The sequence below is a fragment of the Aythya ferina genome, assembly GCF_964211825.1.
Source record: "Aythya ferina genome assembly, chromosome: 1".
In the NCBI taxonomy this organism is placed as follows: domain Eukaryota; kingdom Metazoa; phylum Chordata; class Aves; order Anseriformes; family Anatidae; genus Aythya; species Aythya ferina.
In genome coordinates, this window is record NC_140296.1 from 171,028,326 (window position 1) to 171,050,763 (window position 22,438).

Consider the following 22,438-nt stretch of genomic DNA (forward strand, 5'->3'; position numbering starts at 1 on the left):
TCCCTGTTACAAAAGTAATGGAAACTAGTTGTCTAAGAGGAGCCTTTGGTGTGGAAACTGGATGCAGGTTTGGGTGTAGGGAGACTGCGTTTTTTGACTGTTGTGTTATGGCCTGGCTGGGAAGAGATGGGTGCAGAGGCAAGCACCTTGTACAACTTTGTATGTGCTGTGTGAAACATTGCTTTTCCTTTTGCTTTGAATGTGATAATTTCTGTGAGTGTCATTGTGAAAATCCCTTTAGAAACCCAGCTAGGCAGTACTGACCAGGCCGTTCCTATATACTTGTTGAGATCTTACTGGATCCTGAAGATGCATTGCTCTGCCTTCCCTAGATGTCATGCTGAGTTGTGTGTCTACTCTTTGTGCCCTTTTCCTTAGCAGAGATGTCACTTAGCTCTCCAAGTCCCTATCAGAGCCTTATGCAAAAATTGGCGTTATTCTTGACATGTTCCTCTAACAATAAGTTTTGTCCCAACACGTGGGATCTCTGCAGTATAATATTGACTACCTCCAAACTCTTAGGTTACACCACCTGGTTCATACAATTTGTCACTATTCTCCACCCTGTCCTGCACCCTCAAAAAGCTCTGTTAATGACTTTTCAGTTTGAAACAATCCCTTAAGCTTCATGAAGTAAAGCTCTAGTGTAGGAATTTACTAAAGTTTTCTTCCACGAGCACAAGTGCAAAACATTCATTTAGCTTTTTCACACTTGTCTTTTTCAGTGAGGTTTTATTTGCTCTGTCTTCAGCTGTTAGCCCCATTGACTTGACAGTGGTCTGCTCTCAAAATAATTTTATTAGCATTTTGAAAGCTTTCAAGAAAATGCATCCCAAAATATTTTTTATTTACCTTATTGTGGTTTTACATTTAGTTTGCCAAGGTTTGTTTTTTATTTATCTCCCTTTTTCATTCAAATTCCACTTTCTGAAAGATGCTATTTGATTTATATCAGTCTCTTTTATTCAACCTCTCTGTTCAACCATATTGGAATTTGTTGTTTAGTTGTTTTTGTTTGTTTGTTTCTTTTTTAAGGTTCAGGGAACTGAAACTGTTTATTTGTGGCCAAACTCTTCACTACAACAGAATGCATCCCAGACATAGTGGAAAACGCAGTCACCCAAAGCGCACAGAAAAGAACAACAGCAAAGACAGTTGCAGTGCAATCCTTAGTTTTTTGTAACAAAACCAACAGCGTCCTTTGCAATGAATTATGTGCATAAAGTTCAGTAGATATCTGGGGGTATGGGTATACATTTCAGTAAAAGCAGAAGATAGTTTTATTGGTATTTTCTGTTACGTAAGTGCCTTTTTTGAAAATTGTAAGGTAAATTGAAGAAACACAAAATCAATCACATTTTGGGTAAGTTTCTAAATGTGTGGTTAACTTCACATTTTTTCCCTTCTCTTTGGTTTGTGGAAACTGACATTTTGAAATCTCAGCTGTAATTAACTGTGATTGTAATAAAATGTATGTAACAATGTAATGAAAGACTGCCTCTTCCCATGTAAAATATCGTTCAGACCCATGCACAAAAAGTGTCTGGGCTATCTGTGACAATTTGGGCTGAGCCCATTGTGTCAAGTAACAGAAGCCCAGTTCAGTGGGTACACAGGCACTGAGGTCTGACACATTTTCCCCTTGGGTAGCACCTTGGCAGCTGATGTGTGTGAGCTGACAGTCCTCCAGGGCCTGACTGTGGTGCTGGCCCTCCCAGCCTTTAACGAGACCTGGCAGACTGGAGGAGAACCTGATGAAGAGCCACTTCTTTCCTTACACTTATTTAATTGAAGAAAGAGCTAAAATAGGTCAAAACAGTCATGTTTTCAAACTTCTGCGGGGCATGTTCCCATCCCTTCAAGCCCTTCTGATGGTCTCTCTGTGATATGTCCATGCCTTTCTTGTACTGGAGAGTCCAGGCCTGGACCCAGCACTACAGATATGCCTCACCAGGACTGAGTAGATGAGAACAATTATGAGAAGAAGAAATTGTGAATCTTCTTGCTGGTAACAGTCTTCCTAATGCAGCGCAGGAGGCCGTTGGCCTTCTTTGCCACCCACGCAATGTTGCTGGCTCATGGTCATTTTTATGTTCATCAGGACCCCCAGGACCTTTTCTAGCAAACTCTTTCACAGCTGATTAGCTCCTAGTGTGTACTGCTACATGGGGTTGTTCCTCCCCAGGCAAAGGACTTTGCTGTTCCCCTTGTTGAGCTTCTTGCCAGCCTATTTCTCCAGCTTGTCAAGGTCCCCCTGAATGAAGCACAACCTTCTGGCGTACCAGCCACACCTCTCAGTTTTGTGTCATATGCAGACTTGCTGAGGGTGCTCTGTCATAGCATACTGGTCATTAATGAAGATGTTAAGCAGTCTGGGATCCAGTATGAACCCTTGAGGTGCACCACTACTGACTGGTCTCCAGCTGGACTTCATGCTGCTGATCACAACCCCCTGAGCCGAGCAATGCAGCAGTCCACCTCAGAGTCCACCTACAGAAATTCCACTTTTTTCGCTTCTTCTGTGAGGATGTTGTGGGAGGCTGTGTTGAAAGCCTTCCTAAGGTCAAGACAAACAAAATGCACTGCTCATGCACCAAGCCAGTCATAAACACAGAATGGGCTAACACAAAACTGAGACTGCCTTGTACAATCACAGCAAAGCAGAAAACAAAAATCTGCCTCAGAAAGTATTACAAATGAAGCAAAGACAGTGATACTGTTGTATGAAGGCACTGAGAAGACTTTATACATCTATGATATCCAAAATCCACCACAGTATGTGCTTATTTAAAGCCTGTTCATAGGAGACCACTTAGCTACACAGAAATGCTGAGGAGTTAGCCTGACAAGTCTGCCTGACTTGGAGAAGAGACACTTGGGGGATAGACATGCCTTAGTAAAGGCTTACAAAGATTTGAGGTGGATTTGTTTCAGCTGAACAAGAAAAACCCTGATTTTTTTTCCATCTGTGTATGAAAGTGTGCTTTGTTTTGTAACCGACTGGTGGAACCCAGCCTGTTTGGCCATACAAGGAGAAGTGGGCAATTACCTTCCAGCTGCTCCAGCACTTGCTGCCATCACTGCCAAATACTGCAATCAATAACTTAGAGACCAAACATTGCGTTCAGAACTGCTCCCACAAATCCTCTGAAGTTACCCCTTAGCCTGGATAAAGAGCTAGCTCAACCTAGCCGATGCTAAAGGAAATAAATATGCCTGACATCAAACCTGGCAATCTCCCAGCCTCAGGGTTTGGCCCAGCACCAGGGAAAATAAATTCCCCAAACAGCAGCCCACTAATGAGAAGACCTGTCACCAGGTCTGAGCACTCAGACAGAGAGACCAGTAGCAAGAGCAGCAGAGCCAGCCCTTGCAGTGATGGTTGGCCGGAGGAGGAGATGGCAGGCTCTTGGACCATCCTGGCCATCAGAACAGAGAACCACTTCACAGCTTTCAGTCCTGTGATTATGAACCTGTTTTCATGAGGAAGGCATGGGGAGATCACCATCTTTTGATGAGCAGGAGAAGATAGGCTCTACCTGCAGTGAGCCTACTTGCTCATTGCAATCCACCTACTTGCTCTCAGCTTGCGAATGTGTGAATATTGATATACTCAATGGGAATCTGAGACTAAAAACCACATAAGCAAATAATCAAGTCCACTGAACAGCTTCAGTAAGGAGTACAAGTACCACCTTCAGTCTGTTCCTTTTAAACTTCAGTAAACACTGCTCTCATTTTTCCAGGTTTGAGCCTTAGCCAGTTCTCTTTCTTGCAGAGGTTCTGGGAAATAAATCAAACTGTTGAAACAGAGTCCACTTGAGTGACCAGGCTGAACCAAATTTATTTTTTCCTTGTGAAGCCACACGTACATTGAGTAGCTGCAAGCAGCTACGTGCCTGCAGGATTCAAGGCAGGGACCTTCAGGGAGAACAGACAGGTTGCACACAGAGCACATCAGGATGTGTCAGAGAGAAAAGAGAGGAGAAATTCAGTTATCTGGATCTGTAATCACAAGCAACAGATGATATGCATAGTCACATCAAGAGATGGGAAATAATTTACTAGCAGGGCATGTTGCTCGTTATCTTGGTTGAGAGATATATATATATTATATATATATATGGTGCTGTTTTAATTTTTTCCCCCTTCCTTTTAGTTTTGCACAGGAACATCTATTCAGATTGAGTAGACCTGATCAGATTTCTGCATTGGCAAGGGAGCACAGCTGAAAGCTTAGGACCTAAGACATTGCTCCCTTCCAGTCAGAGCTGTGATGTGATGGTGGTAGGTACAGGGTGCAGAAGCTTGCACAGTCCCTCCCAGACAGAAAGCATCACATCAGGGACCACTGGGGTTTCACTATTTCATTTGATGTAACAACAGCATTCTTCTGATGGGATGAAGTCTGTGTGTTATCCTGCCCACTGACAGAGTTCACATTTGAATCATGTCAGTGTGAATATGCTGCTTACTTAATGGTTCCTTCAAAATCGTGCAGCCAAACATCTGCAGTCAGGTAAACTTCATCATTTATGTAGTGGGTGCCATGCTGCCACTGTTACTGTGGTTTGTTCAGACAGCAATTAACTGAAACCTCACAGTGTAATTGCAATGTTTAAAACATTTCTAAGCATTTAACTTGTTTATATAAGAGCTTTATTCATCCAAAAGTGAGTTTTTCTCATCCTGTAAAATATAATTCATTAGTACAAGTTCAATCGCTTAGGTTAATGGGGAAATATTTAAAAGGATAAGAAATCCTGAAGTTTGCTGGCAGGGTGCATGGTTACCTGGAGGCATAGAGCTTGAAGCATCTGCAAGTTCTCATGAAATCTGTTTCTCTACCTCTTTCCACCCCTAACATTTCTCAAACAGAAATTTCTGTCTCTGGTTTTATACGTCTCCCTTGTACCCGTGCACAAAGACTGGGATAAGTGCAGTAAGGTCTTTGCCCCCTTCTTGGTTTAGAGTAGGGGATGGGGCATAGCCAGGTTCTTCCCCAGGCCAGAGGACTCGTGAAGAGTGGGAAGCAGAGAGCAAATTTTGTGAGTGAGAGACAAAGGGACAGCCGTTGTCCTTCTCTGAAAATGACATTGCAAATTTCTTCCTTCTCTGATTCTTTTATAACCTCTCTAATCAAAACAAAATAAGATCCCCAAACTAATCCTCTCTGGTCTGAAGAGACAGTTGTGTGAGTCTCCTGCATGGGTTGTGTCTGGTTATTGCTTCACAGGAGAGGGGACAATGGAGGAAGCAGCCAGTCCAGAGGTTTCCCTAAACATGCTGAGACAGGGGAAGGAGGGCTGCAGCTTTTCTTACAGTCTGAGCAGAATTTATTGAACTGATACTGGATTATGAGAGTTTGCACCACTGTTTCACATATTAATATCACAGGTAATCCAGAAGGTCTAGTAATGGTGTGGTTAAATTAGTTCCTATTGTAAAATCTAAGTTATATTTCTGGCAAGTGCAAGATGAGCTGTTGAGCACTCCCAATGCATAGGAAGTAAAGCCTTGGACTGAAATTTGTACAGCCCACCCATTGAACGTTCACTCGTTAACTAAACACATCTTTCAGGATAACATGGAAAATCCACCTTCTCACTGAGGTGTGTTGTTCACCTGTTGTCCTTTGGAGTATGTTAATAGCCTGCAGTTAAACCGTCATATTTCTGAAAACAGATTTCTACTACTTTAAAAAATCTGTATTTGAAAATGCAGGTGTCTATGTGCATATGACCAACATGATTTGGGTTTGACAATTTTCTACCATGCGCATTTCCCAAAAAAACATTTCCAACAAATCTTGTGTTCAACAAGTTGCAGCATCCCAGTTTCTGCCACCTCCAGTTCATATGCATCTCAGTTTGTTAGATATAGCCAAAAGGTTACAGCAGAAGCTATTAAATTAAGGTAGTCAGCCTCTGTGTGCAAGCATATTTTCCCTAGACCTCTTCAAGCTATTAAATTAAGGTAGTTGGCCTCTATGTGCAAGCATATTTTCCCTAGACCTCTTCAAGTCTTGTACTGCACAGCGTGCAACCGTGTGGTTTGCTGTGTATCTGCATATTAATGCATCCGGTTGACTTAATGGGCCAGACTTTCAAAGGCTACTCAGCGTTTATAACAGCCCCTTGCTCTGAGGAAACCTGCAGGACTTCAGCACCACTTCTCCAGGTTTGTAAGATGCTCAGTTTTTGAAGAAGCTGAACAAAGTTGTGTGTCTTAATTGAGAGGTAGTATGGGATCATATACTTAACGAGGTTTTAATGTCCTGTAAAAACAAGGAGACAGCATTAAGTCTTGCATACAGCATCATTCACTGGTATTTCCTGAATTTTGACTGTTTGACTGGATACTATAAGAATTCTCCAAACTTTCTTTTATTACCATAAGTGGTTTAGGGAAGGAAAAAAGAAATAGCTTTGTTTCTCAGAGCCTTAAAAGTTTGCAAATAGTTTGCATGTTCCATAACTTAATCCCGTTGTCTAGACAGCCGCGCATCCTTCCCTCCTCAGTGGGAGAGGGGTGCAGAGAGGAGCTCCATCCTTCCCTGGCCCCCCAGGCAGGGCTGGGGAGCTGCTCCTGGGGCCTCTCGCTCCAAGCTGTGCTTGCCTGGTCCTCCTCTGGTACGTCTGAGGAGATCCACATGAGGGAGCCCATATGCTGTGTGCACCACCGAAACTGAGAAGGCTGCAGGAGGAGTGTCAGGCTCTCTTGATCCAGTCTGCTTTGCTTGAGCAGCTTGGCAGCAAAAGTAGCAGAGCACAGGCCTCACCTTTGCACCAAAACAGCCAAGACAGGCCATGCATACCCTGTATGATCACAAAAGCCTCCTGGTGCAGCAGACCTGTCCACTCTCTTCTGTAACTCTTTGGGCAACGTTTTCCAAAGCTGTGACAAGACAGCCACTTGAAAGCAGATGTGCAGCCTGCCCTCAATTCATCTGCACAGTACACCTTAGTGGCATGCCACAGGCAGAAAGGCTTGTGAAGTACCTGGCATGTTTCTCACATTGCTGAGAGGTATGCCATTTTCCATGTGAAGAGTACAGCTCCCCAACTGCACTCAGGAATGTCTTCATAATCTGGTGCTGCTCCAAAGAAACCTGGAGCTTTAAACTCAAGCTTAAAAGCACGACAAACATGAGTCAACTTGCATTATTCCCCGTGCTTAACTTCATAAGCAATAGCAAGATCACATTTCTGGGGGTGGAATCACGTGTGTGGATTGTTCGTTTTCATTTTGTCTGCTTGGTGGCATTGACAGTACCATCAGGAACGTGCATGTCCTATTTGGGGGCCACGGTCTGGTGAAACCACCTTCTATCCAATTTTTCACAGCTTAGTTTCTTCCCCACTCCAGCATAATGAAATCTGAGGGTGTGATGAAAATATCTGACATCTGCTAATGACAAGGGAACTCCATGCCACACTCCCAGTGTGGTTCCAAAGCAGCTTCAACCAGGCCAGTGAGCTGGGCTGAATCGTCACCTGCAAATGCTGCTCTCTATCCACCGAGCGTGTAGGAAGTTGAGGATGACTTGGCTTTAAAGAAGATGCTTCATTTCACTGCTGGAAAATTCCAGGGACTGCTGTACCTTAACTCCAAAGAGTCTATCAGACTAGTACTATAACTCAGGAATGAAACTGTACAGACACTGCCTGTGCAAACAGTCTGAAAGACAGAAAAGTTGTGTGCAGAAACTGCTCAGGTCCTCATTTCCTACATGGAAATATTACAGTAATACATGCCCGCAGACAGAGGTCTTATCTCAACAGAAAAATCAGTGCGATTTCAGGTACACAGCAAATACACAAGGCTTTCTTTAACCTTACAAAATATCTCTGGATTTTCAAAAATAGGCATTTATAATCCACGTGGCAGATATTAAAAGAGAGCAGTGTTAGGGAAGCCTAAGAAGCGCTAACAACTAGTCAGAAAAGAGCTGATTTTTTTTTTCAAAACCTTTTAATCACTTGTTTGCTTAGGGTACAATGCAAAAGACCATTATCTGTGGAGCAGTAAATAAACAGCCTCACCTTCAAGGTGCCGCAAGCTTTCTTTCACTTAGATACCCACAAGTGGAAGCATCACCCTTTGAGACCACAGAAGGACTCAAGTCCGACAGAAGCTGCTGTGAGATTTCATAATTTTTGAGAGAGCTCATTGCTTATATTTCAGGGGAGATATTTATGATAGAGGAGTGCCAGTTAAAGCCAAGAGCAAAACACATGGACTCAATAAAGGTCCAATTACGTGACCTTTGCTGTTTGCCACGCTTTTAACTTGTGTAAGTTATTGATTACACTTTCATGAGATCATAATCAGAAGGTTGTTCTTTGGTAATGGTGTGCTAGAGGAGCTTTATCCTCCACTTCAAAGCTGTCCTGGGAGGCTTAAGAACAAACGGGTGGAAGTTTGAAGCACAGCCAAAATGAATCTGTGTGCATTATCCGTGTTTACCACCATGCAGGAGGAGGCTTAGCCTATTCTTCGGCTGTGAACTTTCTCTCAGCACATCAGACAAGCCACCATCTCTAAGGTTTACATTTGTGCTTTTAAAAAAAATTCCATTTAATTAAATTTACTGCTTGCTCAGATCTCCATCGTAACTTGTCTAAATACTTGTGTGCAATACTTGTGTGCCATGCTTGAGTGCAATAATTTCCCTAACTGTAGAGGTTTTATTGAAATTATTTTACATTCTCTGAGAAGACTGTGACTAATTTATTAAATACAAATAAATCTATCCATAGCTTCAAACTGCAAACAGTTTGTAATTACGTAAAAACGCATGCCTAGGACCATCCAGCCCAGGTTTACATTTATTTTTCAAGCAGCAAGGGGAAGAAAGTTACCTCCCAGTTTAATCTCAGTGTATTTAGAGCTGCATAGATGCATTACAGGTGAAGGTAGCAGAACTGTACAGCATTGTTTTGTTAGGAACTGATGTGATAAGACTTTATTTATTTATATTCTTCCTCTGAGGAGCGGTGATAATTTCTGCCTTTTTTATTAGCCTTAGGAAATTGGCATTTTGAACATCCCTGATCATGAAATCTCCATTGGAGACAGCACTGATCTTTTGTTGAATGACAAAAGAATGAATTAGCTCTTGTTGTGCCGGAACAAGAAATAACTTTTCAGCAGAAAGACTTTTACCAATTCACTGGATACCAGAAAAGTGTGTTTCATCAGATATTTCGAAATAATGTAGACTAGTATATCTTTAATTTTTTAATCTGAACTCTAAATACTAGTTCTTTTGGTGTACCACTTGCTTCTCTCCCCTTCCCCAAAGCAGAGAGATCTAATTTTCATGTGAAGGATATAGGAGGAAACAATCTGAAGGGCACTTGTGTACCATGTACACATTCCAGCCTGGTTCATGCTGAAAAATATCATTCCTTGATAAAGACTTTCATGATGAAATTAGCTGTGCATATTGATAGAAGCCTTAATGATTTCGTTTTCTTGTAGCTTAATTTTTTAGAAAGTAACTCTGGTGAAGCTGGAATAAAACTGGGGAGAACCTTTTGTTGTTGAGTAAAGCAAGATAGAGAAAGAGTAAGAAACTCCAAATCTTTCCTCAACAAGTGCTGTCAATTTGTTGTGACTTCGTTCTTTAAGAAATCCTGCATGCTGCATGCCTTTATAGCAGTGCTCTTGTAGTTACCTGGAGATTGCTGTGGATCTGTTCTTTCATGTGCTGCTTTCCAAGGTGCCAGCCTTGGTAAACATCCCCTCTGCATTTTGAGCCTCTGTCCCCATTGCTGTTCCTGCACCAAGGGATTGGCTCTGATCTACCCCAAAGGCATATTTTCGTTAGCAGACTGGCAATGGGAAGGAGCATGCAATAGGTGTTTTTTTGGCATTGTGTTTCAGGCAGCCTGATTTTTTTGTCACGTGAGGACAAGTTTCAAAGTTAACTCTCTGCTCAGGTATTTGTGTTATTTCTTTTCAATGGTGTCCCACTAGATCCTTGCTCTTTCTGCCAAGTCATTTTCCAGTCTCGGGTGGATTTCAAATGAGCTCTTCAAATGCTAGAGTTCTTCTAGAGCTCGAAGTCTAACAAGAGAAAATATCCGTTCAAAATGACAAAGTGTTTGCCCAGTTTCTCCCATCATCCAAAGAACAGACATCTACCAGAAACATAATTGCTAAAGGTAATCTAAATCCATGAATTTGGTTCTCACCATGTTTCCTGACAGCAGTTTCTTCATATTACTTACCTTTAAAGAAATTCTTGTCTCATTTCTTGGAGGAAAGGCCAATACATTCTGAAAACAATTATGTCCTTCTTCCCTGCACAAAGCATTCTTGGTACCTTGTGGCATCATCTGCCAAAACTTGGATCTCCTTTTGATAGTGATCAGGAAATATTTCTTTGATTGCTTTCTAAATCATTCCCTTGAAGGATCTGCACTGCCATCCACAATGACATGCCACAGGAGACATTAAGGACCAGTTAATTATCTTCCATTGACACAGTCAGAGAGTTTTTGTACCATTCTTCTTATAAAATACAAAACCATTATAACCAGAAGTTGTCATTGTTTAAAGCTGCATGTAGGGATTGTTAAAAAGTTGTCTTTGTCATCATGCATAGGTTTTCCTCAGTCCTCCACAGTTTTATAATGTGAAGAAGAAAGGCTTAAGATAGACTCTGCAGAGCCATGAGCATCTCAGCACATCAATGTGTAATTAACACTGTAACACACTGCATTTTTCCTTGAGATATTTTGCTCAATTCTAATTTGGGTCCTTTTTTTTTTTTTAGAAACACACAAAAAAACTCTCTATTTTGCCTTTTGTGTGCATCTCTTTTTGTTAATCCTACTGCTTCACTTCATTCCCATACCCTAACAGCTTTCCAGTCCTTTACACCTAATGGAAATCTGGCAGTTGGCTGGGATTAAGGTTATCCTGTCCTCTGTGTAGATTGGTTTTAATGGAGAACATTCCTATGAGGGCTGCACATCACTTTCTCAGCAATGTTAAGCGTGCCTCCCACTTTGGGGCTACCTCGTGAGGCTGCTGGCAGGTATCATTGAGTTCACTCTGAGGTGCAAAAAATGGTTTCCACATTCTGGGAGGGGACCAATTAGCAGGTAAGGCCAAGCTGCCTTTGCTGGCAGAAAACAAAACCTTCTAGGCAGACGGTTTATTATCTACTGTCTAAGGAGGGATCATTATGTTGTTCATTACAGCAGTGTCTAGACTGCACTGCAATAACAAAATGTGCTGCAGACATACTCATACTCTGGCCAAACTCCTTCAATAGCCTGGTACATGCAGTACAGCGAGAGCCTTCCCCCTTTGTTGAAATTCTTCTCATTTTGCTTCATGTTTCATCTTGGAACATAGAAGACCCACTCCTCTGACCTAATGCAGTTAATATCTTGGAGAAGCAATGGTCCATGCTGTAAACACCTAACAAGCACATACATTGCCTCACTTTGTGATTTTATTTATGGCATATGCAGCTGTGAGCATCTGCTGTGTATGATCCATGCTAGAATCTTCTGGTGTGTGCATAGCCAGAAATATCCACGGATCTGGGATAAAAAGGAACTTCTTAAGTGAGTTTCTTTCTTTAAATGAAGAAAATCAGTGTTAGGGTATATAGAACAGAATACTCAGAGATGATCTCTTCAAAAAAATGAGAAGGAAACATGGTTAATTTCTTACATCTCCTTGCAAAGGTAACACATCTCTTTTTTGTTGTTGTTATGTTTTGTTTTTGTTAGAAAGGCTGTAGATTTCATTAGGCTATTGAGCTGTGACATACAGCTGTTTAAGCTTCTCTGGTTTGCTTTAAGGTGCTGCCATTACTTCTAATCTTACATCTTTCATGTAAAATGAAGAAAACATAAAGCACTTTTCTGTGAATGCTTTGATTAAATATGAAACAAAACCAAACTGGGCACGGCATGGCATTTAAGTGATGAGAAAACTATAATGCAGTAGATCTTGCCCTGAAGAAGGGAGTTCTGCAGGAATTTTAAGTGTAAAGCCAAACTGCCGACAGATGTTCGCTACCATACTTGTTAGAGGGCTTCGTTATATTTATAACCTTTTAAATTCCTCTGATTTATAGAAAGCGTCCACTTAAAGTCCATAAAAGTTAATCCTGACCACGGAATTATTTGCCTAGAATGAAATTTCCTACCTTTGCCGAGGGCTTTGCCCCCATGGGGAAGAGTTGCAGGGTGGCTGTGTGCAGCTACCTGCTGCCTCGAGGCACAAAGTCCCCAGACTGCTCACACAGGGGCTGCAGGGGACTTTCCCTCAGTTTTTTAGGGTCCCAGACAAAGTGTTCACACACAGGGAAAGTGTTCACACTCTTCCTCGGGTGCATACTGAAGTCAAGCCAAAACTGAAAATTCTCTTGCTCATATAGTGTGCAATTGTCAAGGATCAACACTTTTTTGCAAACCCCAGTTCCTCCATCACCTCTGATAACACTGCTTCTTTAAGATTTAGCTTCAGTGCCAAATTTTGCCCACCAAACACCAGACACTGCACAGGCTGGCTTCAAAAACAAAGTCACAAGAATGTTTCTGTACAGGAAAATGGATTATAGATTGTGGTTTTTCCCCATTATCCCTCAAACAATATCTGAAGAAATTTTGTTTGCACTAGCAGGTCATTCACAATGACCACTTACAGTATGAATTGTGGCAGTCACTATACAGTACCCAAATGTCCGGATTTTAATTGCACAGGCCTATCTCCTCAATTAACCATCATGACCGAATTTCATGCTAGACTGACGCATGGTAAATATTTGCTGAGAATGTGTTGTTTGCTTTTCAGTCATGATGATTAATGCAAGTTAATTGGCAATCAACTTAAATTACACCAGGACAATGCTGGAGACTGGATGTGGAGATTGTGTCAAGACAGATTGCTTCCAAACTGATAAGATTTATGGCAGCCAAACCTCAGATTGGCAGGTTTGAGGAGCTCAACTACCCTCCTTGCAGCCTCTCTAGGCTGATTTTGTATGGTATTTTTAAGCCAAAATTTAACAAACTCAGTCCAGCACAAGTGAATGGCAAATATGCTCTGTAGCACGTGGCTTCATAACCTCGAAATTGTACTAGCTGAGTCTACCTGAGGATTTCTTAGATAATGTCATTTCAAGAAGTTGTATGGACCTTTCTTCAGAAATGGTGAGAGCAGGTATCTATCCCCAGTGCAGAGAGTGGTTTTCCTCCTGAGAAGCCTTTGCTTGTGCAGCATCTCTTCCCATCATTTTAATCCTGCCTCGGGCATTAATTGCTGCTGTGCCTCTATTCTGGTTAAAAGAATTCCTTCCTTGAAAGGCAGTAAAGATTGTAACTCATGGTGCAATCGATCCCCTTTCCCACAGAGAACTTGCTTTTTGTCTTTGTCTTTAAGCATCGTTTTAACTCCAGAAAATGGAATTCCAGTTCCTTTGCTACACATCAGAGCTTTGGCTCACAGGCTGACCTGCTACAGCAGCCCGGCTAGAGTGGAAACATGGGAGTGGAGCTATTTGGTTTAGTTACCAGTTGTTGTTTACTAGAATAGTAAGAACATAATGTTTTAATATCCCAGCCTATTATGACCTGTTTTAGATATAACCAAACATCAAAGCTAACCAATGAGAAACAGACAGTACAGCATTGACTCAGTCGCTGTAGTATTCTATAGATGTGTGGAGACATATAATTATTTTTCTGAACCAAAGTTTTATTTGAAAACAAAAATGTTCACAATCTAAGACTTTATGGCTTGTTTTCATATTTTGGCATTGTATAATGTATTGGAAAAAAAAATCTTTAATTAAAAGCAGCCTTTTGAATAGCACCCCAGACTTCAATTTTCATCTCCTGTTTTACTACTTCTCTCCATGTCCCCTCTCCCTCCCACATATGCTCCATGTGTTTAACCCACCCTTAACAACTTTCATGACTTCCTTCCCTACTGTTGCTTTGTGAGTCCTCCTCTGAGGTCTCCATGCCTACACAGCACCCTACATAACAACCTTTTTAAGCAGCTTTGGAGAGCTTTGCTGGTGCCACCAAAGGAGTATGGTGCCTCTGACAGGGCTTCTGCTCAAGTTAACACAGAATCACAGAAGGTCTGAGGATGACCTGAGATGAGATGATCTCGAGATAGAATAGCCTCTCTCTATATGTCAGGTGCTCCAATCCCTCTAGTCATTGTTGTGGCTGTTCACTGGTCTCTCTCCAGTAAGTCCGTGCTATGGAAACTGGTTATTACGAGAGAAAAAGAACAGCCTTCCGGCTAAGGACATTGACTGCCATCTCATAGAAGAACTAACTGCCATTTATTGGCCCAAAGTTCTCATAACATTTTGGCTTTAATCTCTCTTTACTTCACAGTCCTAGATAAAAGACAGGTTTAGCAACACTGTATATTATTAATAAGTTGCTGTATGAAAATACTTTTTTGACAGTTCCCATGCTAAGAATTCAAGTATTTTTCTGAGAGCAGCAGCTAAAGCTACCTATAATCGTACATGTTTCAGGTAAATGAAAAGCCTGACTTTAGGGAAAAGGTTTGTTTCCACTTGATCTGTGCACCTGCAGCTGTGCTGTGGGAATGCCCAACTCCATTAACAGCCGTGGAAGCCTCAATTGCCCTGCTAAGATGCAAACACCTCAGGTGTACACAGTGTGCACATCTACACTGCAGATGCATGACACAAGGCAGGAGGAATCCCACTTTGTAGCAAATACGAAGAAAAACTGAGCAGGTGACTTAACAGAGAGGCCAGGATCTGGTGGAACGAAGCACAAGGCAGGCTGTCCAGGCTCACCGGCAGTTCCAGGGGGATTCTGCACAAAAAAAAAAAAAAAAAAAAAAAAAAAAAAAAAAAACAGCTTTAAGAAGTAGCCCAGTGTTCATACTTTTTTTTATTTTTATTTTCAGTGTTTAGATGAAAGGTGTGGGTTGTAAAAAAAATGGATTCTCTGATTAACATTAATTTGCCATATGCATGCTATTTTCCTTGCTGTTATCCAGGTATTGGATTTTACTGTATGGTCATTTGCAATTTCTGAGATGAGAGAAAACTATGCTTAGGTAAAGAAGCAATTGTGGAAAAAATTAAAACAAATCCAGTGAATGACATAATGAAAGTGTAGTATTTTTCTGCTGTAGCTTATGTGCTAAATGGTTTGCTTCTGTGAATGCAATTAAAACACATAATGATTTCTCATGTCTTTTGTCATAGGCTGAGTACTTCTACGAGTTCCTGTCTCTGCGCTCTTTGGATAAAGGCATAATGGCTGATCCAACTATAAATATCCCTCTGCTCGGAACAGTTCCTCATAAAGCATCAGGTTTGTGCTGTTGGTATTATAAATTTTGTTCCTGTAAAAAATATCCCACAGCCAGTAAAGTCTACACACCTTCTTTTTAACAGAAGTTTTGAATTTTATTGCTAAAGAAATGCTTGTCATGGTGCTTGACAATGAACAGCGTGAGTGCCTTGCCTGACTACAGCAGCATATTTTGCTTGAGCCAAGTCACACGAAGCTTTTGTATGTAGATAAACCAGCAGAAAATAGTGCAAAATTTTTACATAAAATTAATGTATGTGAAACTTTAGTGGTGTTGAAAATGGATTTCATTGAAGAGTGTTATAATATTCATATCATAATTGCTGCAATTTAATTGATTGCAAGCCCAATAAGTTTGCAAATACAGACATTGACTCAAAGTAACCAAGAAGTCAGTCAGGAAGGTGAAATTCATATTAAGCATTAAGATTATTTCCATCTCCATATAAAGCAGGTGAGAAATGTGGAAGGCTGTGCACTCAGCATTCTCTAATATAAATTAGTTTCTCCTTTAATTTTTAACTATCTAGAGAGGCTAGATCAAAATGACCCCTGACTGACTGTGTTTAGGAAAACATCTAATCTACAAATGCAGGGAGGCCAGGGATGAGATCTCCTAGTTCCAGCAGAAGGTCTGGTAACCATCACGATGGGAGGTCTGATTGAAACCGAGATGGACTTACCCTGTCTGTGGTGCTGGTAGCTCAGTTCCAGGACTAATACGGGTATGTCCACGGTGTTCCCTTATGCAGACAGTGAGCAGTGCACTGCTGTACTTAGGATATATCAGCTGTGTTGAAGTCCTGTGTGGCATTATACTGCATCTGGTCTTTAACAGAAATTGATAATTGGTACATGCAGAGTATTCCAAGCATGTTCAGTATTTAGCAATGAGCCACTGGTGTGAAGGCTTTTTTTTATGCTGCTTGTAAGTTGACTTAAATAAATAAATGCTATAAAAATAGTGAAGCAATTTAAACTGGATTTAAATCACTCAGGTTCCTTAGACTCCTTTGAAAATCCTATCCCCGCATCCCAGTATTGCCACGTGGGTTAGGGTTGTTAAACCTAGCCACACGGTACAATATTGATATATGGTAAGAGGGCTGAAGAAGATGCCTTTCAGTGAGAGTTTAAAGAACTAAGACTACTCAGCTTAGCCAAAAAGAGGTGTTTGAGAGAAGCCTTGAGCAAGTAGATATCTGTTCAATGACAAAAGACTGCTCATTTCACAAGGGAACACCTACAAAGATCCAGTGGTTCAAACAAGAGTCAGCAAGTTCAAAACCAAGTCAGGCATTTTTGATGGTGGCAGTGATTAACTTCGAGCACCACACAAGTACCATGCTGGTGCCAATGTGGCTCCACATGAGCTGGCATACCTGGTACCTTCCCCAGCAGCATCTCTGCTCACTCCACAGTTAGGAATCAGTTAAATTTTCCTCACTTCTGTGAGCACTCCATGGGAGGCAGGAGTGTAAATGTGCAAAAGGGGCAATTCTGTGGTGGGACAAATGCAATGTGAGCCACCACGGAGCTCAGTCAGGAGGGCCTTTAATGCATTTTTGTGTGCTGAGGAGTTCGGGCACATGGAAAGTTCAGAAATATGGACACTTCCAGTTTGGGGAGTGCTGGAGGGTTTCTGACCTGTCCCCTTCAACTTCAAATGCATGACTGGTCCTTGCCCTGGGCACTTAAACCTACAGGCTGATGTCATTTGCTGTCAAATCTCCAGGCAGATTGGGGTTTTGCTACTGATGCAATGAAGTCTAGGAATTTCTCCTGTGCCTTCATCCCCACAGCAATTTGTTCAGCTAAGTCACACACATCCTCATACAAGCACTGAATTATGTCCTGCACTTGAGCTATAAGGAGGTTACTGCAGTTTGAGAAGTTCGCTGCATTTAAACTGCTTTTTATCCCTTGTAAGAGGTTTTTTTTTCTTACCACATGGTTACATGCTTTTCGTAATGGTCTTTTAAAAGACCAGTGTAAAGGCACCTCAGCAATGAAATTGCTTTATAATGAAAACTGCAACAGACTGTTCAGTTCATAGGACTTACCAGAAGCAGAATGTGTTTCAGCAATAATTATTGCAAGGTATTATACCAAGGCAGAAAATAACAAAAATTGTCTGATTATTACATGCGACATTTTCATAACAAGCAATTTAAAACAAACCAAATGTAAGTCTGTTAGCTCTACATTTTGTTCTGAAACCTCAGGCCAGCTTCAGAAGAAATGAATAAACAATCTCTATTAGCTGGATCTAATTTTTAAATGAGCTAGAAAGAGCCAATTTTGAAGAAATGACACAATCATTTCATCTGAAGATTATTTGAGATCACTTGTGACCATCACAGCGAAGCATTCCAGAGCTCTGAGGTATCAGGCTTGCTTCCTCATTAAAATACTCCAGATTTACTGGCCTTAATTATTTCCTTGGACTCTTTGTAGTTTAAAAGTGCTTGAATACTTTTCCTGGAAAGGCAATCTCCGAATATTGCTACACTTAACAAGTTCTGTCATAGTGATGTTCCTCTATTCATTTTAAATACTTGCACCCACAATCTTATTTATTAAGTGCACTGTCTTGCCAGCATATTATGGAGAAAGTTTTGATTAAATAAGTATTTTATTTAAGTATTTTTAATTGCAAGATCCGTAACAGCAAAACATACCTAAAGCAGCTTTAAAAAAAATAAAAATGCATGAGATCTTTTTGGAGAAGTTATGTGACAGCCCATACAAGTGAGGCTCAGAAGAGATCAAGGCAGCTTAGAAAATTAAATATAGGCTTCTGGCTCATTTTAGTGGCTTTGAAAATAGTATCCTTAGATACCTCCATGAGTAACTGCCCTGTCTGCAGGCAGAAGTATGTTTGCCTTAAGATCAGTGTCTGTGCTGCAGACTGTTGCGGTTGTGTCAGCAAAGCAACCCAGGCTTGCCTCCCGTGCTGCAGTTGTTCCAGCCCTGCAGGTGTCTGTGCACAAGGTGACTCTAAAGCTTATCTGTAAATACTTATTATCTCTAGTATTTCAATGTATGCTTTTGTAGATATGCATGTAAATATGAATACTGTTGTTATTGTTCTCCTGTAAGTTGTCCAGGTTGGATTTCCTTGCCTCGGCAAGCAAGATGGGGTGGCTGCATTTGAAGTCAATGTGATCATAATGAACTCAGAAGGCAATATCATTCTCCAGACCCCTCAGAACGCCATCTTCTTTAAGACCTGTCAGCAAGGTAACACTAATGAGGACATGACAAAAACTGTTAGACCAGGTCACCTAACTTTCTTCTCTTTCATTCAGGATAATAATCATTCAGGATAATAATGTGGTCACACAATGTGTAGCAAAAGCTATGAATTCCAGGCTGTTCTGGCTCTATGTGTAGGTTTGCAGCTCATTTGCATTTGCTGTTCATTTACTATGTGTTTACTAAGCTTTTTCTTACTGTGAACTACATCTCCCTTAGCAGACTGGGTTGGAGGCATTCCTCCTCCTGTTCACAGCTCATCATTTCAAGGATGTTGATAGAAATGGATCATATGAGAAGCAAATGTCAGTAAATGATTTGAAGCATTTGGAGGAGAGTCAGTATTATGGGAAAAAAAAGCTGATGCTCACATTTTCAGAAATGACATAATTTTGAGGACTTAACTTCTGGGATCTGTAGTGGGGACACTGTTTTCAGGTAATACTGTTTGGTGTCGTAGTTCAACATTCCTTTAAATCTCAACTTGCACATCCCAATTGAATCAAAAAAGCAAAAATCAGAGAATTTTTGCAAAAGTTGGCTTACCTCCTCTGGAGCTCAAGATGGCAACGTCTTGGTTTGGGATACTACATTGTTCACCAGCCTCATCAGCAGGTTGCGTTGCTGGTCTGATAATTACAAAGTTTATGAGACACTTGAGGCAATAAGAAAATTCCCTCTTCTTTTATTAACACTTTACTATGTGTGTTGTTGATTTAATTTTGATAGAATTGTTTGCATAGTAAAGCATCACTCAGGGAAGGTGATGGAAGCTGGTCTTCAGTATTTGCAAGCACCAAGCAAGAAGCACACACAAGATGCATCGATAGAGGAAGGGCACCATGAAGCTATTGCGGTGTTTACTTGGAAAGCAGGAAACATGTTTAATCAGCCAATCTATGAACTATAGACAGTATGTAATAAGACTTTCTGGATTCATTTGATACATCATGAACAGCTGTAATTATCACTTTGAACTGAGGCTGTGGAGATTGAAAAAAATCCATATCCAAGATCAGGCAGTTATCCCTTGCCGTGTGCAATTGTATCAAATTAACCCATGGCATGGCTGACGTACAAAGAGTGATATTTTTATTCTTCTCCTATTAAACCTTCATTCCCAGATTCTTCTCCTATTAAACCTTCATTCCCAGTCCTGCACTTTCTTCCCTGTGCTCTTTTCTCCGAGCTAATTGGCTGGAGTGTGGCTTCAAAGAGCAAGCAGCAGGAGCAGGAGCTGTTTATTCTTTGAAAGCTCGCTGCACCTGAATAGCCAGGCTGCATCTCCTTTGAAGCCTTGCTGCTGCCAATTAGCCCAGGGAAAGCAGGGGAGGAGGGAGAAGTAGGGAGAGGAAGAGGAAGGAAAATGGGGGCCGAATGGAAGTAAAATCAATCAGACTTTGAGCACAAAGTTGTTCCTGATGTTAACACAGCACAGAACATTTAATGCCTTTTCATTGCCAGCACAGTCCAAAGATACTGAACTTAATAAACTTTGGAAATAGTGTTGGGGTAATCTAATAGAGACAGCAGTTACAGGTCTGCATCGTGGCTTGTCCTGGAAAGGCTCCAAACTCAGTGTCTTAGCAGCATTCATCTGAGCTATGGTTTCCATGCTTTAATTATTTTTATTATTACAATTCTGGTACAATAAATAAATAAAATTCAAAATTTAGGCGTATTGCATCATAAAACTCAGGAAAGCTGAGGGCAGTCACTGACCCTGAGCCAGCTGAGAGGCACAAGGATGGTTTTACAAACTGTAGAGGTGGGCAGAGGAGGAGACATCTCACCCCAGCTCATACTGGGGTAGCTCCCATTGCTGCTCTATGTCCAATGAGGTGGACACCGCAGCATTTTGGGACAGATACTGCGAAGGACGAGGATGTTCCTACCAGTTTGTATTAGTGTAAGGGTGAGTTTCCTCGCTCTGAAAGCTGCCGTTTGTGGTGAGGAGCTCAGATTCCTCCTGCCTGGGCCCCGAGTCACTGTTTCCAGTCTTTCGTGGCCAGCCAGAGGGGCCCCCACCAGAGGAAGTGAGCAGAGTGAGGCAGCAATTTTGTGGGAGAGGAGAGGCTTTGTTGTGGCTCAGAGGTGACCGCACAAAAAATTGTGTTTTCCTATTTTTCTGTTTGAAATGGCATGTATTTAAGCATGCATTTTCTGTAATGAATAGCAGCTCTGCATTTGGTACAAAGGGAGAAACATTTCCAGAAAGAGTCCTAGAGTATACTGTTAGAACAAATAAGATTACGAAGCCCTTACTATTATTAATGCCGCTGCAAACAGATTGACTTTTAAAGTAACACTTTTTTTTCCCTGTGTATCTATGGCCTTAGATGGAAGAGTATTTTAAAATTACCCCTTCTATCCTCTCTCCTTCCTGTCTGTTTCGCAGTTGCACATAGCACCCAGCCACCTGACTGATACATCAGATGTTCTTACCTTCTGTGTAGTCTTGGGGTTACCCTTCATATTCCAGTGAAGAGAGCAATATTACCTGAGTGTGGCAGAAAGTAATACTGCTCATAGCCATAGCTGATGGATATGTCACCTGATAACTATTAGGAAGAGGCAGAATAATTCAAATGTATTTAAGTCCAGGGTTATGTTTTCCTTTGTGTTAAGTTACGGTTTGAAGAATCTTTCTGGGCTGCAAGCACACATTGCTGGCTCATGTCAAGCTTCTCGTTAACCAACACCCCCAGGTCCTTCTCCTCAGGGCTGTTCTCAATCCATTCCCCACCCAGCCTGTGTTTGTGCTTGGGATTGCCTTGGCCCAGCTGCAGGACCTTGCACTTGGCCTTGTTGAACCTCATGAGGTTTGCACAGGCCCAGCTCTCAGGCCTGCCCAGCTCCCTCTGGATGGCATCCCTGCCCTCCAGTACGTCGACCACACAACACAGGTGGGTAGCATGGGCAGACTTGCTGAGGGTGCACTCGTTCCCACTGTCCATGGCACCAACAAAGATGTTAAGCAGTTAATGATGATGTTGGCAGGTGTCACCAGCTACTTTTGTTTACAGCACTGCTAGACCAAAGGATAAAAAAGCACAGTGCCAAAATTACATCCAACTGCAGTCTAATGGGTGATCTTTGAGTTTGGGTTGAATAGGTTGCAGTATCTGAGTGAAGATCTACCTTACCTCAGAATTTTTTGAACCTGGTCATTCGGAGTGTCGTGCAGTATAGCATCCACAGGAGAAGGTCGTGCCTACTCTGCTAGAGCTGCCTCGTGGCCCTGGTCCCACTGATCACAAGTGACATACATTTTCTAATGGGAGTAGGCAGCCCCTCCTGCCTTCCTTCTTTTCTGTGGGATATCTGGGAAGGCATTTTTGAGGAATTGCTTTTCTGCCTGGCAGTTGTGTTTTTGTGGAGTTCCACTGGGTTCATTTTGCCTCTTGTTTGATGGACTCCAGTGTTTTGAGGATGGTGATGATACCCAGATGTATTTCTCTTCCTTGTGTAATCCAGCCAGTGTTGCTAAACGCTTTAACCAGTGTTTGATCAATAGTTGAGATGTGAATAAGAGTTGGATGATGATACAGGATCACTGTGCAGGAATGCTTTCATCTTCCTTTCTGGCCTTCTTTCATCTAGCCTTGAAGCTGACTCTTTCATTTGAAGACAGATTTCATCACTTTGCCACCTTAGGAGCAACAGATGTAGCAATTAATGCAATGCAAGTTGCAGTGCAGCCAACTTCAGGCTGCAGAACTTGAGACCAGCCCCGCATGCTGGGGGAGGTCTGAGCAGTAATGCAGGTCCCGCAGCAGCTGCCTGCTTCTTTCCACGTGGAGAAAATGGGGCTAGGGTGTGCAGAGCACCCA

At 41.7% G+C, this 22,438-nt stretch overlaps 1 protein-coding gene across 1 annotated transcript in view; it reads left to right on the forward strand.

The window, feature by feature from the left end:
• WIF1 (WNT inhibitory factor 1) overlaps window positions 1-22,438 on the forward strand; it is a 42,226-nt gene that overhangs the window by 8,569 nt on the left and 11,219 nt on the right. The window contains exons 4-5 of the mRNA XM_084511442.1: window positions 15,239-15,347; window positions 18,450-18,590. Of these exons, the coding sequence (XP_084367568.1) occupies window positions 15,239-15,347; window positions 18,450-18,590 (250 nt within the window). The remainder of the gene's footprint in view (window positions 1-15,238; window positions 15,348-18,449; window positions 18,591-22,438) is intronic.